Below are 14,156 nucleotides of genomic sequence, written 5' to 3'. Positions count from 1 at the left end.
AGTCTCTCTACCTGCATAAAGTCCTCAGGGAAGCCTTGTTTTGTTGATTGCTACGTTCCTTCTTCTCTTCTGATTAGCCCTTTGCTTGTCTCACCCATCCACAGCTTTCTCACTTCTTTGTTGCGGAATCTCTACCTTCCCTGCATCTAGGTGTCTAGTTTCTCTGCAGGTATTGAGACTTCTTCTGGAAGGAAAACAAGTGTTCCTTGTTCTCTTCCCACCTGACAGAAAAGGTACCCCAAAGTTACTTCATAGTCATCATCACCATCATCTGCTCATTCTGAGCCAGCTCTGGCTACAACAGGTTTTCTTCATGTGTTCCTGTTTTGGGACAATGAGACAGAAAGCTCAGTGCAATTGCCCGAGAGTCAGTGACCTGCCTTGGGCATCTCATGAACCCAGCAGAATATAGGACAGACTTGGCTGGGACAATCACCTAGATTGCAGGACCAGAAAAATAGGGGAGGGAGACAGGGAATCAGAGAGATGCTGCAAAATGAGAAGTCCCACTGTTAATGTCTGCAAAAGCAGAAGTTCCACTCTTAACACCTCTGCCATTTTGCCATTAGCCCATGCTTAGATGATGCACCATGGGTACATGTCACTCAAGGACGCTGAAGTTACTTTTTTGGCCAAAAGAGAAAAAGGCACACACATCCTGCATGCTGCTCCATGAAAAGTCCTGCAAGTCAATGGCAATGAGTCTGTTTTTCTTATTATTAGTTATTCTTTAACGTAATTATTATTAGTAATAGCATTCATATTCTACAAAATTAAATGCCTCATCACAAAACAGGCCACTAGACTGGTTCATAGTTACATTTTTCAAATGAATGAGTCCTGAACTCAAATACCAATAAGCCAATATATATTGTGCACATCTGCCAGGCTTTTCTGAGCACGTTCGGGCATCTAACAATGCTTGGCCATTAGGAAGCAAAATGCAGCTTACTGAAGCTGAGTCTCTCTAGCTTCCTGCTGGATTTCATTTTCCAGATATCCAAAAACACTGAAGTAGCATGCAAAAATTGTTAACTGAAGGAAAAAAAAGATTATTAGTAATATGGTCCTTAACTACTTTTTTTACGTTAGGATAGGAAGGATTTCCTCTCACCTAGTTCTCATAACCTAAATGTGTCATATTTTCAATTAGGTGTGTATTCTCCCTCTGTCACAAGGGGAAAGTAAGTGTGACCAATAAACTCACAGCACTGGAGGATGAACATGTGGGCCTGCCTCCCTGTATGGGTAAAAATGAAGCAGAGAGACTTACCTTATCCCAAAGCCTATTTCATAAAATTACTAAAATTACATTAGACAAGTTCTGGTTGGATTAGACATCTGGTTTGGATGTCAGAGAAATATAGAGTACAGCTTATTTAGAGATGACAGGTCTTTTTGCTTCATCTGTACATTCATATGTATGATGTACATTCATTCTTCCCCACACATCCTGCTTTTCTAATGAAGTAGCAAAATTTCAAGCTTCCTATCAACCACTCAGGAATTCAGGCACTGGCCTTTTGGATGGTAGGGTTCAGCTACAGAATTTTAAAATATATTTATATCCCCTCATTTCATTATCTTACTCATCTGGTCAACAGCACTGTCAAAAGTAACTTACCTTTTGTCCTGCTGGGAAAAGATAAATGTAACAGCTCTTGCTGTCCAGTGGAGCTTGATAAAGACAACAACTATTTCCATGGTACTAAGCATGCACTAACAGCACTGCCTTGCAAAGACTGATAATAACGAAAAGGAGTAGACTTTTCACTTTTACTTTAATATGCAAACAGCTGTTGCAGTCTCAAAGAGGAAGTAGAAAATTAAGAGGTTGTCTCAATGGGCAATCATTTATGTGGGGATACGAAACTACATTTGTGTGTTGAGGCAAGTCAGTGCTTTTTCTACAAATGGTCTTTGATATTTCCAATCTTGCACTCCAGGAATAATTAAAAATTGGCCATCACCTTTAGTGACACTCAGACTGTGGCCTCAAAAAGCATGCTGGGAAACAGGAGGGGATGTTCAAGTTCACGTAGCATCCTTGAAGAATCAAATGGCGAGAATCAGTATCAGAATATACGAGCTCTGCAATGAATTAGGGAAATCACTCTGTAGTAACTACTTTACTTAACTTAGGTCTACGAACTCCAAAATGGTTATGAGATGCATTTCTCTATCCTACTATGTAGGGCAGCTTGCTGAGATGTACTGAACACAACTTTATGTTAGCTAGGTCAAATACTGCCAGTGGTGAAGCCCTGGGCCAAGGGCTGCATTCACATCCTTAGGACTGCACAACAGACTCAGTTGTTTAAACTGAAAAATAAAAACTGAGTCCAATGAGACTCCAGATCCTCACTGTCTCTTCTTTGTTGGAGCCATGAGAGGGATGACATGGGTGTAGACACTATTCTACACCCAAATCTTAGATACCTGATTTTCCCAGAAAAAGCAAAAGTAGTGCTAATGCTACTTACTGACAAGTCAAAGAGAGCAGGAAAAAAAACAAGGAAAACAAAATGTATTTTATTCAAAAAATATAATTGTGAATAGCATTGTAATAAATAATTTCATCTGTGTATGAACCAAAAAAAAAAATCTATGCACCTAGCAAAATGTAACAAAGCAACAGCTTAAGAAATGGGATCCAGCAGCATGTTCCCTCAGCATTGCTTAAGTAATCACATGAGCACGTAATTCATGTCCTAGAAGTGAGAGGGCTCTCTTCCTTCTATTCCCAAGATAAACAAAAAGACAGTCCCAATGAAGAGTCATTCTTCCTGAATGTCCGAAGAGCTGCATTATCCCCAAATAGTAAATCAGAAGAGTAATGAGTAGTAATCAAGTAGTGCCAGCTATATCACAAGGAAATTAAATCCCCAAAACACTTTTCAGAGAAGGAGATCAAGGAGTTCAGTATTATCTAACAATTTCCAAACCATAGTTGCCAAGAGGGTTATGGCATCTATTTCAGGCTTAGCTGTGAGTATCTGGTATTTTAAGATCTGCAGTAAGGACGGAAAATGCCCTGTCTGTATGGCATCTTGTCTTGTTGCATCCTTATCTTTTATGAGGATAAGAGTATTGAAAAAATTCTTCACAAGCTGGAAAACAGAATCTCTGCAGGGAACTGAATGCTCAGGTGGAAGAAAGAAAACAAGAACAAAAAAAAAAAAGCCCAGAAAATGACCTATTCAAGAACTAGCTATGAAATTCATGATGGTCATAGACCTAAAGTGCTTTACCTTAAAGATTTTTTTAATGGAATGTGTTTTTGAAAGTGCATAAACTTGAGAAAGCAGAAACCTGAATATTTAAATAAATACCTCCATACCTAGTCACATATACAGAAGCCTGATTCCAAGGACTTTTTATGCTATAATAATTCTATTAACTTCACTGCAGTTTTTCCGGAGTTACAACGATATGGAAGAAGATTGCCATCACAGAATCAAAACAAAAAATTAATATCCCCCTTAGTAGGGAGAACACAGAACATCTGAGCTGTCAAACCTTCACCACAGAGAAAAAACTTCCCCTGCTTTCTCTAGGTCTCCTCAATTTGCATACCTGTAAAATGAAAAATTGTAAGAAAAAAATTATCAAATTACAAAATGATGAAGTCACAGAACATTTCATGGCTTTGGGAGTCTATCCTAGTGTTTGGAGGTACCAAAAGAAATTTCCTTCATTGTCAAAATTAAAGATCTAAAATGAAATTAATTAAAACCTCAAATAGAAAAAGAAGATGATCATGGCAGGAAATAAAGTGGTAGTTCAAACACGCTGGTTAGAAGTGCTCTTTAGCAAGTACAGTGAAATTGCTGTGGCTTAGGTCCCTCATTCTTTTAAGATCTTCTTTTAAAGTCTTTCAAATACATTCAGTGCTCTATCTGTCAGTATGCCTAGCAGTGTATCCCCAGGCCCTAACTCTTTGACTTAGAGATCCATACCTGCAGGACCAGAAGACTTACTTTTGTTTATGGTTACTACAGTAAAGTGTATCAGGGAGGGATTTGGTATGTAATTCATGTAAGTGCCTCAGAAGTAGCAAGTACATGAAAGAAAAACCTCAATAACTTCACCCTTCTGTCCCATACCACAGTATGTTTCACAGATTTCATGGATTTGGTCATTTAGTTTCTTGCTTTGCTGTGATAGAATCTCACAGCTCAAGACTTGCTTGAGTGGCTGTGATGGGTTAAGGTCTCCCTCCCCACTGCCATCACCACTCCTTCAGCTGTGCTGGCACAACTGTTTCTATAGCAAAAGTATGAGCTAGAAAAAAGACTAATTTGAGTTGTGATATAACTCCACATCACATTTTCCTTTGCATGGCTTTTCTTTTTATTTTTAAAACCAGGTTAATTATTTCACTCCCAGTACACAATGAGTTATGATAGTGAGTTTGTAAGACAGAGAATTGGAGGCTGTTCATCTCTTGAAGGCTCCATCTGTTGAAACAAAGGACTAAAGAAACCAGCCATGAATCAAGGCTCTGATGACCATGGATGATTTATGCTGTGTGCAATGTGCTTCTATTTTTCCCTTTATCATTTATACTTACATTTCAGCTCTTTGTCTTCAAAAGAAGCATCTCTGCAGGCATGTGTATCCTTATCTTTTGACAGCTCTTTAAACAAACAACATACATACAGGTAGCAGTCAGCATAGCTTGAACGTTTCATATTGTGATAAATCTTTGTTAAAAGCTGCTATATCAGGCCTATGTTTCTTAAACGCAGATCAGGAGAAGAGATTAATACCAAATGTTGTGTCCGTTTTGGGTGAGTATTCTCAATAGAGGTTTTCTTAGGAAAATCCCCAACTGCCAGTATGAACTAACTTTCACACAGCAGTTTAATTTGAAGTGGTCTCCAAATAAAACCGTATAACAAATTTAAAAAAAAAAAACCAACCATAAGCCATCATGAGAGGAAGCTAAAGGATTTTAACCTCTTCTTGCCCCCTGTAAATGTTCACTCTCTCCACTCTTTCCTGCATTTCTCACTGTCATGGTGGTACTGGCCATTGACCGAGCTTTGCTCATAGCAAATAGCATCAGTATCTCAACTGGAAGAGAAGGAAACTGTCAGGGAACCTAAAGCTTCTTCCTGTGTTTCTCTCAACAGGGCCAAACCCTCTGTCCTCCGTATTGTGACAGAGACGCTCAAATGCACACTATAATACTGCAGAAAACACAGGATCATGCCAGCGTGGCTCAAATTGCAGCACAGAGTCTGCACACCAGGATGTGCACCATCCTATCACAGACTTTCCAAACCACAGCACACTACTCTGTCCTTTTTTTGTGCACGTCAGGGCTCCATCTGCTCCTGGAACAAGTATTTCTTTCACGTTTTCCTTTCAAGAAGCTGACATTGTAATGAAAAGTCACTCTTCAAATGTAATTTACAGTTGTTACGTAAACTAAAAGTATGCAAAATGGAAGTTGAATGTAAATCTGCATTTGGTTGGCACTGTTACAACATAAATTCTCAAGCAATTGTTTCCACAAGAATCACACTGAGCTGTATTTATGCCATATTGCTGTTGATGAACTAGACACAGATGTTCTGTTGTCCTTATTTGCTCTAGCTGAAAGAAAATAGGAGAGAAAAATCAAAACCAAAACAAAATACTTACTTTAGATCTAGTGGGGGCTTAAACACACTGGTGGGAAAGTCACGTTTAACATAGTGTAATCATTGGTTTTCAAAACACTCCCTTTTTTCAAAAGACTTTAAAATAGATTCTTCAGTGCCCCCCATCTGTCAGTTTCCTTTCCAATCTCCTTTCCTCGTTCCTGAACCAGAACTCCACTAGTACTATACACTAACATAATGGAAAAGTACTTGTTCAAATGGTTTTCCATTGTATATTTTCACCTAGAATTTGAACATACTGGGCAACAGGGAACAAGGAGGAGACCACCTTCTCAGTGCTCTTTGAGGGGGAAAAATGCCCATGTTCCATGAAAGAATCACTTGTCTAGTCATCTAGGACAGCTTGGGTTTTAAAAGAAAAACCTATTGCTTCTACTTTAACTTCTGAATCAACTTGTAGTTTATGACACGCACATATATATAACATAATCATGATAATCACATAAATCATGACATGTATATACATTACCATTTATACACACAAATAATAAATATTACTCAAGCAACCTAGGAAACTTCTGACCTTCATTGAAATCCCCAGATGGGAATCTTCTGAGAAGTCACGGATTTTGCTGTCCCTTCTTCCACTTTCATGTTCTGCTCCTATTGTTATTATGTTCTTGGGACAAGTATATTCTTATACATGCATGGTTATCTACCGGCCTTCTGCAGCCTGTTAGCATCACCTGCAAGCCTGTAAAGCTTACGAACACTTCTCCCAGGACATGTTTCCATAGCACCAGTGCAAGAGATGAGTTTGTGACCAAAACACTGAATATCTACATTTTGTGCTATCTTGTATATATATTATGAAACTGGAACATGAACACTCAGTGTAGAGTTTGCATGTACATAGTTTTGTGTAATTTCCAGACAGAAAATAGGGCTGTTCCTGGTTTTCACTGTAGAAAAGAGAGCTGTCAGTCAGGAAAACCAACAGTTCTGCTATACTGCTTCAGAAAAGTACACCTGTCTCAGTGCAGTAGCTTTTAAGATACTACCTGAAAAGACAGTACAACTAGCCTTTGCATTAGTTCCAGCTGAGTTTCCTGCTAGCCACACACATTTACATCTCCGATAAAATTCAAGAATTTTCAGAGGAACATTTAGTCAGCTATCTTGTCTGGGTTTTTGGAGCATTTCTGGTAATAATTTATAGAGTCATGCCAGTATAATATTATAATGCTAACAGTACTGTATTAGCTTCAAGAGCTCTTGTACTTTTTCTCTGCAGATAACTTACAAAAAAAAAATTCAAAAAGTTATTTGTAAAAAAAGTAGCAGCTACGCATCAGCTAAAAAAATCCACAAATTTGTTATACAGAGGAAGAGTTCTGGCCAAACCCAGAATGTTCAGCAAAAACACTTTCCTTTCAACATTTTCAAATGAGTCCTATGGATGTTCTGAGACCTGCATGACTTTATTTCATTTGTTAAAATGAAGACTAAAAAATATAAATATGAATATAAAATTGTCACACACACCTACCTTCCCTCCAAGGAAAAAGAAAAACAGCCAGAAAAAGAAAAAAAAAAGTGACAGTACTTAGTTCAGGTTAAGCAACGTTTCAAACATTTTTTCCTTCAATTTGGGGGAAAACTGTATTCTTTTTATGCTCAGACACCCTAAAATTTTTTTCTCCAAGTTTTTTTTTGGTTAGCTAGCAGGTGAAAACAATGCCAATGCTTTAGCTCTTCAGCATACTGTGATGCTGAAAATGTCCAATTCAAGTCAGTGAAGTGAGCTGAAAAAGCTCAAAACTTAACACGGAAATTAATCAAGTGGTATGAAGCCACAGTGGGAATATTCCCTTTTGTGGAAAAAAAAAAATCTTTCAGACTCAAAACCTTAGACATATCACTTCAAATGTAGTCCACATGGTGTTTTAATCACAATAAAGATGTATGTACAATTAATAATTAGATCACTTAAAAAAACATGCAGTCCCAGTTCCATGACATTTTTCAGAGAACGCAGGGGAAAAAAAACCTCCAGTGCCCCATCTGCTCACAGCATTCTCGTCCCCAATCAAAAGGGAGAACACAGAATAGGAAACTTTCATTTTCAGTAGGTGCGTAAACTGTGTTTTGATGTTTGAATAGCTTAGACGCTAACCTTACTGCTCTGTGTCATTACCTGTAAGAAAATTAATACAGATGCATGGGTAAATGGTTTGTTAGGGGCTGACAACCTGTTCCACTTTGCTAACTTGCTAGAATTTAACTAAGTCAGATAAAGAAAAGGAAATAAACAATGTGGTAAAAAAATTAGTGGTTTCAGTAGGAAAGATCTAAGGCAGACTTTTATTATCTCATTCCACCTCTGCAAGGATAAATTAACAGAACAGATTGATAGTAACTGAGATATTCTGAAATAAATAATTTGAATACCTTTTCTTATGCCGAGCGTAAGTAGAAGCACTGATCCAAAGAAAGCAGTCACAATGAGAATCACTCCAACAAAGCGTCTGCTCTCAGTCCACAGAACACCATCAGCTGAATCTTCGAGAAAAACAAGTGGGTGAAAGACATTATGTAATTGCACAAGCTTCTCTCTTTCCCTTTAATTTTCACCATATTATTTTTGCTATGAGCAGTTCAGACATGATAACAGCATTTTAGACTGTGTCTAAGGTCAGGTGTTGATGGTGCACTTCACCATATCTCATTATCCCAAGGAAAAAAAAAGATAGAACATTTTCATATCTATCTTTGCTTCCTGCATTCCATGTGATAGTGCCTTTGATGCCCGTCACAAATCCTACTTGTCACCAAGGCACAAAGTGTTACGCCTAGCTTAGCTTCCTGTCAGGACTACAAGAAAGAACTGATTGAGAAAAAAGAACGGAGTCCCTCTCATCTGGTAAAGCTCTGAATGCAACGGGTAAGTGGCATCCTTGAATGCCAGAGGCATTTCTGGCTAAAACCAAACTTGCCTGCTCACCCCTCATTGAAAGGATGACTTGGCTTTCTCACTCTCAGCTGCCTGTTTCAACCCCTTGGCAGTCCCAAAAAGTGCGCCAGCACAGATGTTTTTAAAACTGCGTGGTGAACAGGACCAGGAAAACCACCTGATGAAGTAAGAGCCTGATAAACACAAATACTATTTTTGAATTGGATTGGTCTCCAGTTTGGTTGAAAGCTTGTGCAAGCATACCAGGGTACAATGCAGAAAATTAAGGGTAACCAAAAGCAAAAGCAGCAGGGGTGGTGCCTGGTGAAAAGGTCTAATGAGAAACTGTATTGGTATTCTCCATTCATGCATTCAATCTAGATTTTTTGAGAAAAAAAAATCTGTGTACAATTTGTTAAATTTAAATATGCTCAAAGCAAAGCCTGTAGTGGCAAGAAAAGACCATATTGTTCAAATTTATTTGGCAGTTATCATGAGCAAAACAGAACATTCTTTGAAGGCGTGTTTAATTTATGTGGGAGGGTTTCATTTCTAGGTTCCAAGCTATATGCTTTTCAAATAACAGAACTTTTTTTTTAACTCTCAGGCTCAATTTTCACATAGGTCATGCAAAATTCCTATCCTTGAATTCCGACCACATATGCATGATGAACATGTTAGTATGGTGAAAGTGTACACTAATAGAAAAACTTAACAACCCAGGTATTTGTTTTTAGCCTTTTCAAAATTAGATAGAAAAGAGAAACAAATCATGCCTAACTCAACTGGGACAAAATTACATAGTACCTTGCAGTGTATTACATAGAAATGTTACCTGCTATGTGTAAAATGGCAGATGTATTTTCTTGCAGCTCTTTATTCCAGAATATACAGTAGAAAATCTCATCAATCCTACTTTTGATTGTAAGGGTACTTGTCACATGATACAGCTGGTCACTTCCAGTTTCATAACTTGTGTTTGCCTTATCAGTCAAATCTTCATATTCCCTGTTTTGCCATATCACTTCAGCTTGTGGGTATCCTTCTGACCGACATGTCAATTTCCATTTATTGTCTCCTGTGCTCACCACTCCTTGGGTTATAGTTCTATAAGGAGCTAAACAAATGGAAGAAACTGCTTACTAGTACGAAGCTAGAAGAACAGTATATATTAGCAAAACACCTTTTCTTTATTCTCAGCCCCTGGGTCAAGTTTCTGCACATAAGCTTGAATTTTGTAAATAATACTCTTGACAGGAAAAGTAAATATAACTATTGCGTCTTTCCATGGTAACTGGAGGTACAGGATTTATTACGATTTTGGCACTGTTTCTTTAGAAAATTGCATTAGCATTTTGGTCTTTGTCCGGTCTAAATGGTTTTGCAACACCATTCCTCATGTCATTATGGGAAATAAAGGACAGAACATGGACTGAACCTAGACAGAAACACAATATTATACAGCTGTGCAAGGGCCATGAGGCAGCTCCTGTCTCTGGAGATGTTTCTTTAAATGCGAAGCCAGACGTGTCTTACTTCAGGGACTCCCCTGAAATCTTTTACACTATCAGATAGCATTGAATCTCCTGCAGTAGCGCACTCACCCTTAACTTTCAGATTGATTGTCTTGTAGTCGGCTCCCCCATAGCCAATAAGACAGCGGTAAAACCCTGCATCTCTGAGCTTCACATCAGTGATCTGAAGGAGAGACTGTCCCAAGTTCAGATTCTCTTTCAACAATTTTATTCTTCCCTTAAAGTCACTGTGCTGACTTTTGAAGTCTTCCTCTCCTTTGAGAAGTACATAAACCTGCTTCTTTAACTCATCTTTCTTTTCCCAGCTGACACTTAAATCTCTAAACTTTAATTTCCCATTCACTGGAAACTTGCATTCCATGGTCACATTGTTCCCATGTTCCACAGTGTAGAGTGACTGGGGAGCTTCAACTGTGAATAAAGCTGGAAAACAAAATTTGGAAGAAAACTTTATTTTCCAATTATAAGCCCAATCTTCAAAGTCATGTCTTACCATATACATAGGACATTTTAAGGACCAAAAGTATCTGCCCTGTTCAGCAAAGTTAAACATTTTTGCATGCACTTGCCCAAGTTTGGGACAAACTGGGCTATTTATACCTGCAGACACCTGCTTTGTGCACACATGCAGTGTGATGCTGTACTAAAAATAGGCGAATGTGTGTGCACAGCCCCTCAGCTGCTGCTTTCAGAACACTGCCATGGTACTGGCAACTGTTAGTGCCTTGGATGGGAATGTTCTGTTTATATAAGTGTCAATTGTTTTGACACACAATGTTAAAGAATACATGACAACTCCCAGGTTTGAAAGTGCCAATAAAACTTCTTGTGTAATCCAAAATGGTACTTTGTCTGAAATGGTGTCTACGCTGAAACACCGACAGGGATTTCAGCCTGACCCTGTATCAAAGCACATATATTAAGCACACATATCTAGTTTAATGCAAAAACATGGTAATACCTTTTTATTTAAAACGTTAAGAAAAAAAAACAAACTCTAGCACCTGAAGGAAAACTGAGGAATTAACATTTCCGTACATATACGTGGAAAGGAAACATACTTAAACAGTTCTACTGCTTCTTACCACTTAGGAAATGCCAGTAGAATAAAAATATATACAAAACCAAAGGCTTTTCCATGACGTAGATAGAACCTAAAATGATAAAATAATAGACAAATATAAACACCTGCTAATTTAGTAACTTGTACTGTAAAATACACTTCATAGCCACTCCACACAAAGAACTGGACAGAAGGCACTGAATTTTACTCTAGACAAAAACATGACAAAATTGCACTTTTAACTACAGTAGATGATCAGGTGGAAAGCTTCCTGCATGGGTCCAGGAAGAACACCTAATTTTATTTGCTTTAAACATTTGTCCTTGGTTATGGCAAAATACATGCTTCATCACTATCTGTCTATCAGTAAATAAATATGCACAAATACTCCATTGTTCTCCTAAACTGTAGCAGGGGTTGTTGCTCCTGCTAGGAGTAGAATGGAGGAGCTTCCTTATACACATTCAGTGGAAGAAATAGAACTTAGTTCTTCCCCACCTGTTTGGCTTACTTTAACATATTGTGAATGTACCCTGTTTTAGAACACCTGGTCTCACAGTATGTACCACTGGGCATGAAGTTACATACATTGTGAAGAGAATTCATATGGTAATTAATTACTTAATGAGCATTTACACAATAGTGCCTTTGTAAAATAGTGACAAAAACAGTCAGCCTTGCAAACAAAATCTGTTTTCTTGAATTTCTGTTGCTTTACCTCTGAACATGGAAATCATTTCAATTTTCCATCAGAAGTTTTTCCCCTCTTTATTGACATAGTTTTTATACTCCTACACAACACTTTAACATTATAAAAGACTGATTAATGTCAATTCATACACTTAACCTTCACACACCCACTACACTTTCTAAGTGTGTATTTTAAGTCACAGTAACACTAACATCAAACACTGCCATAATTTTTCAAATTACTCTCAAGAAAAATTCAAACTCATTGTAATGGAAGTCTTTCATGAGTACAGATAACTGTAGAATTTTATCTAAATAAAGTCCTCATTTTGGATACCGAAACAGACATAAAAATAAGGAAAGACTGCCTTCAAACTGTTTTCTAGAGGTAGTGAGGCAGCTGTAATACCTGTCAGGCTTCCTACCTGATGAAATCCTGTCTGGACTGCGACCCTTACCATTTTTGGTACGACGTTTTGTCTGTCTTTATCTGGTTGTCAGCTTTAAGATGATAATAAAGTAACAATATTGTCTTGATTCATAAGACACATGTGCCTTTACAGTGTTGTGGCTTAAGGAATTAGACTCCTCATAAGAATTTGATTCAAGCTACTTTCTTCCTCAGATTGCTGCTGCCTGATCCCAATAGTGGGTCTGCAAAAGGCAACACAGATGGAGCTGAGAAAGGAAGTCAATCTAATACATTGTTAGGCAAGCATGAAAAATTACAAAAGGATGTTCTGCTAATAGGGGCAGGAAAATACAAATAAGATCCTCAGGGTGAAAGATCTGTTTCATTGACAAATAAATACCAGGCTTCTTAATATGGTTAGGTACCAATTCATTTGTTAGCCACAAGTGATGTTCCTAAAAGCACTAGCAAACTGCTGCCTAATCCTGTGGGTTCCTAAGAGTTTGGTGACATGCATGCATGACAGTGCCTCCACCATGGTGCCACTGCCTGAGTAATGAGCAGTCCAGAGCACCAAGTAAGCTCCAGAGTAAAGCTTCTCAAACAAGCTAGAGGCACTCCAACCTCACAAGGGTGGTCTGATCACGTTTATTCTAGAGGCAAGCCTGCAGAAGAGCGAGACACTGAGACAGGTGGTTATAGGTGTGCACCTCTCTCTGCTCCCCATGCCAGAATGACCAGAGTTGTAACACACTCAGTCCCAAAATACTTTCTACTTTTTTCAAAGTGCAGGCTGTAGTGGAAGAGACTGCTCAGAACAAACAGCATGTGCACTACAGTCATGGAAAGATACCCATACCCATGCACGCAACCCATACCCACTTTTTTGTCAGGAAATCTGAATGCCAGTATGAACTCCAGGAATGGTGTTCTGATTAACTCCTGAAAGATGGATGGCAACAAGTAAGACTTTACAGTTCGAAGACCCATGCTTGTATCCTGCAATTGCTGAACTTTAATTTGCATCCTTTGTCCCACTGGAGAGGAAAACAAGCCTTACTACACAGAAAAGATGTATGACTATTACTTACAAAATTCCTCAAGACTGAGAAAGTCTGCTGCTGTACTCAATTTCTCACTTTTCAGAGAAAAAAAGTAGGTCCAGGTCAAATCCAGATGCGCATGGAAAAAACTGCTGCAATAACCATTACAGACCTTTCTCCTGTTTCACCCTGAGCAGAAGGATCCCCTGGCTGGATCAGTTGAAGCAGCTCAAGACCTAGATGCCAATCAAAGACCTTTACCAAAGCTGCAATCTTCTCACTATTTTTCTTACAGAAGCAACCACAATGCCCCTTTTCTCCTCCTGCTGGCTTCTGACATCTATGGCAAACACCGCTTTATAAAAGCAAAAAGATATTCACTGTGCAAAATGCTCTTCAGTATTGCTGCTGCATGTTTCCCTCACAATCAAATGAAGATGACAGGAAAAACAGAACTATTTGCCCAAAAACTTCTTGTGTCAGAACTTAAATGTTGATGTAAGTCCGCCTACTTCTTTAGGAAATTTCCCCATTATTGGAAAATTCCCCGCTAGGGAAAATTCTCTATTGCTAACACAGGTTCACTGTAATTAGAGAGAGAAATTTTATGAAACATGTCATCTGACCAAAGCTATGTGTGAGCAACAGTCCTTGGAACACCAGCAGCAAGGAGTCCTTGATCTACACAAACTCAGAGTCCCTACAGTATTAATCTGAAGCGGTGCCAAACATCTGCTAACAATGACTGGAAATTTCTATACAACCTACTCGTGTCCACAGAGGTCATGAGTAGGAATAATGGGAAGAGCATTGCCTGTCTCTGGCAAGAACAGATACTCTCTCTCCAA

The 14,156-nt window shown here is 38.5% G+C and overlaps 1 protein-coding gene across 1 annotated transcript; it reads right to left on the bottom strand.

Annotated features, from left to right (window-relative positions):
- Positions 1–3,553: 3,553 nt before the first annotated feature.
- Positions 3,554–11,240, bottom strand: LOC309415686 (programmed cell death 1 ligand 1-like; the record flags this gene model as incomplete). Its single annotated transcript, XM_082013289.1, has 7 exons — positions 3,554–3,576; positions 4,574–4,639; positions 7,794–7,809; positions 7,975–8,174; positions 9,401–9,682; positions 10,170–10,523; positions 11,186–11,240. The coding sequence occupies 7 exons, from the start codon at positions 11,238–11,240 to the stop codon at positions 3,554–3,556; spliced, it is 996 nt and encodes a 331-aa protein (XP_081869415.1).
- Between the last annotated feature and the right edge of the window lie 2,916 nt (positions 11,241–14,156).

This window comes from Phaethon aethereus (assembly GCF_964289735.1).
Source record: "Phaethon aethereus genome assembly, chromosome: Z".
Taxonomy (NCBI): domain Eukaryota; kingdom Metazoa; phylum Chordata; class Aves; order Phaethontiformes; family Phaethontidae; genus Phaethon; species Phaethon aethereus.
This window is presented reverse-complemented; position numbering and strand designations above follow the sequence as displayed.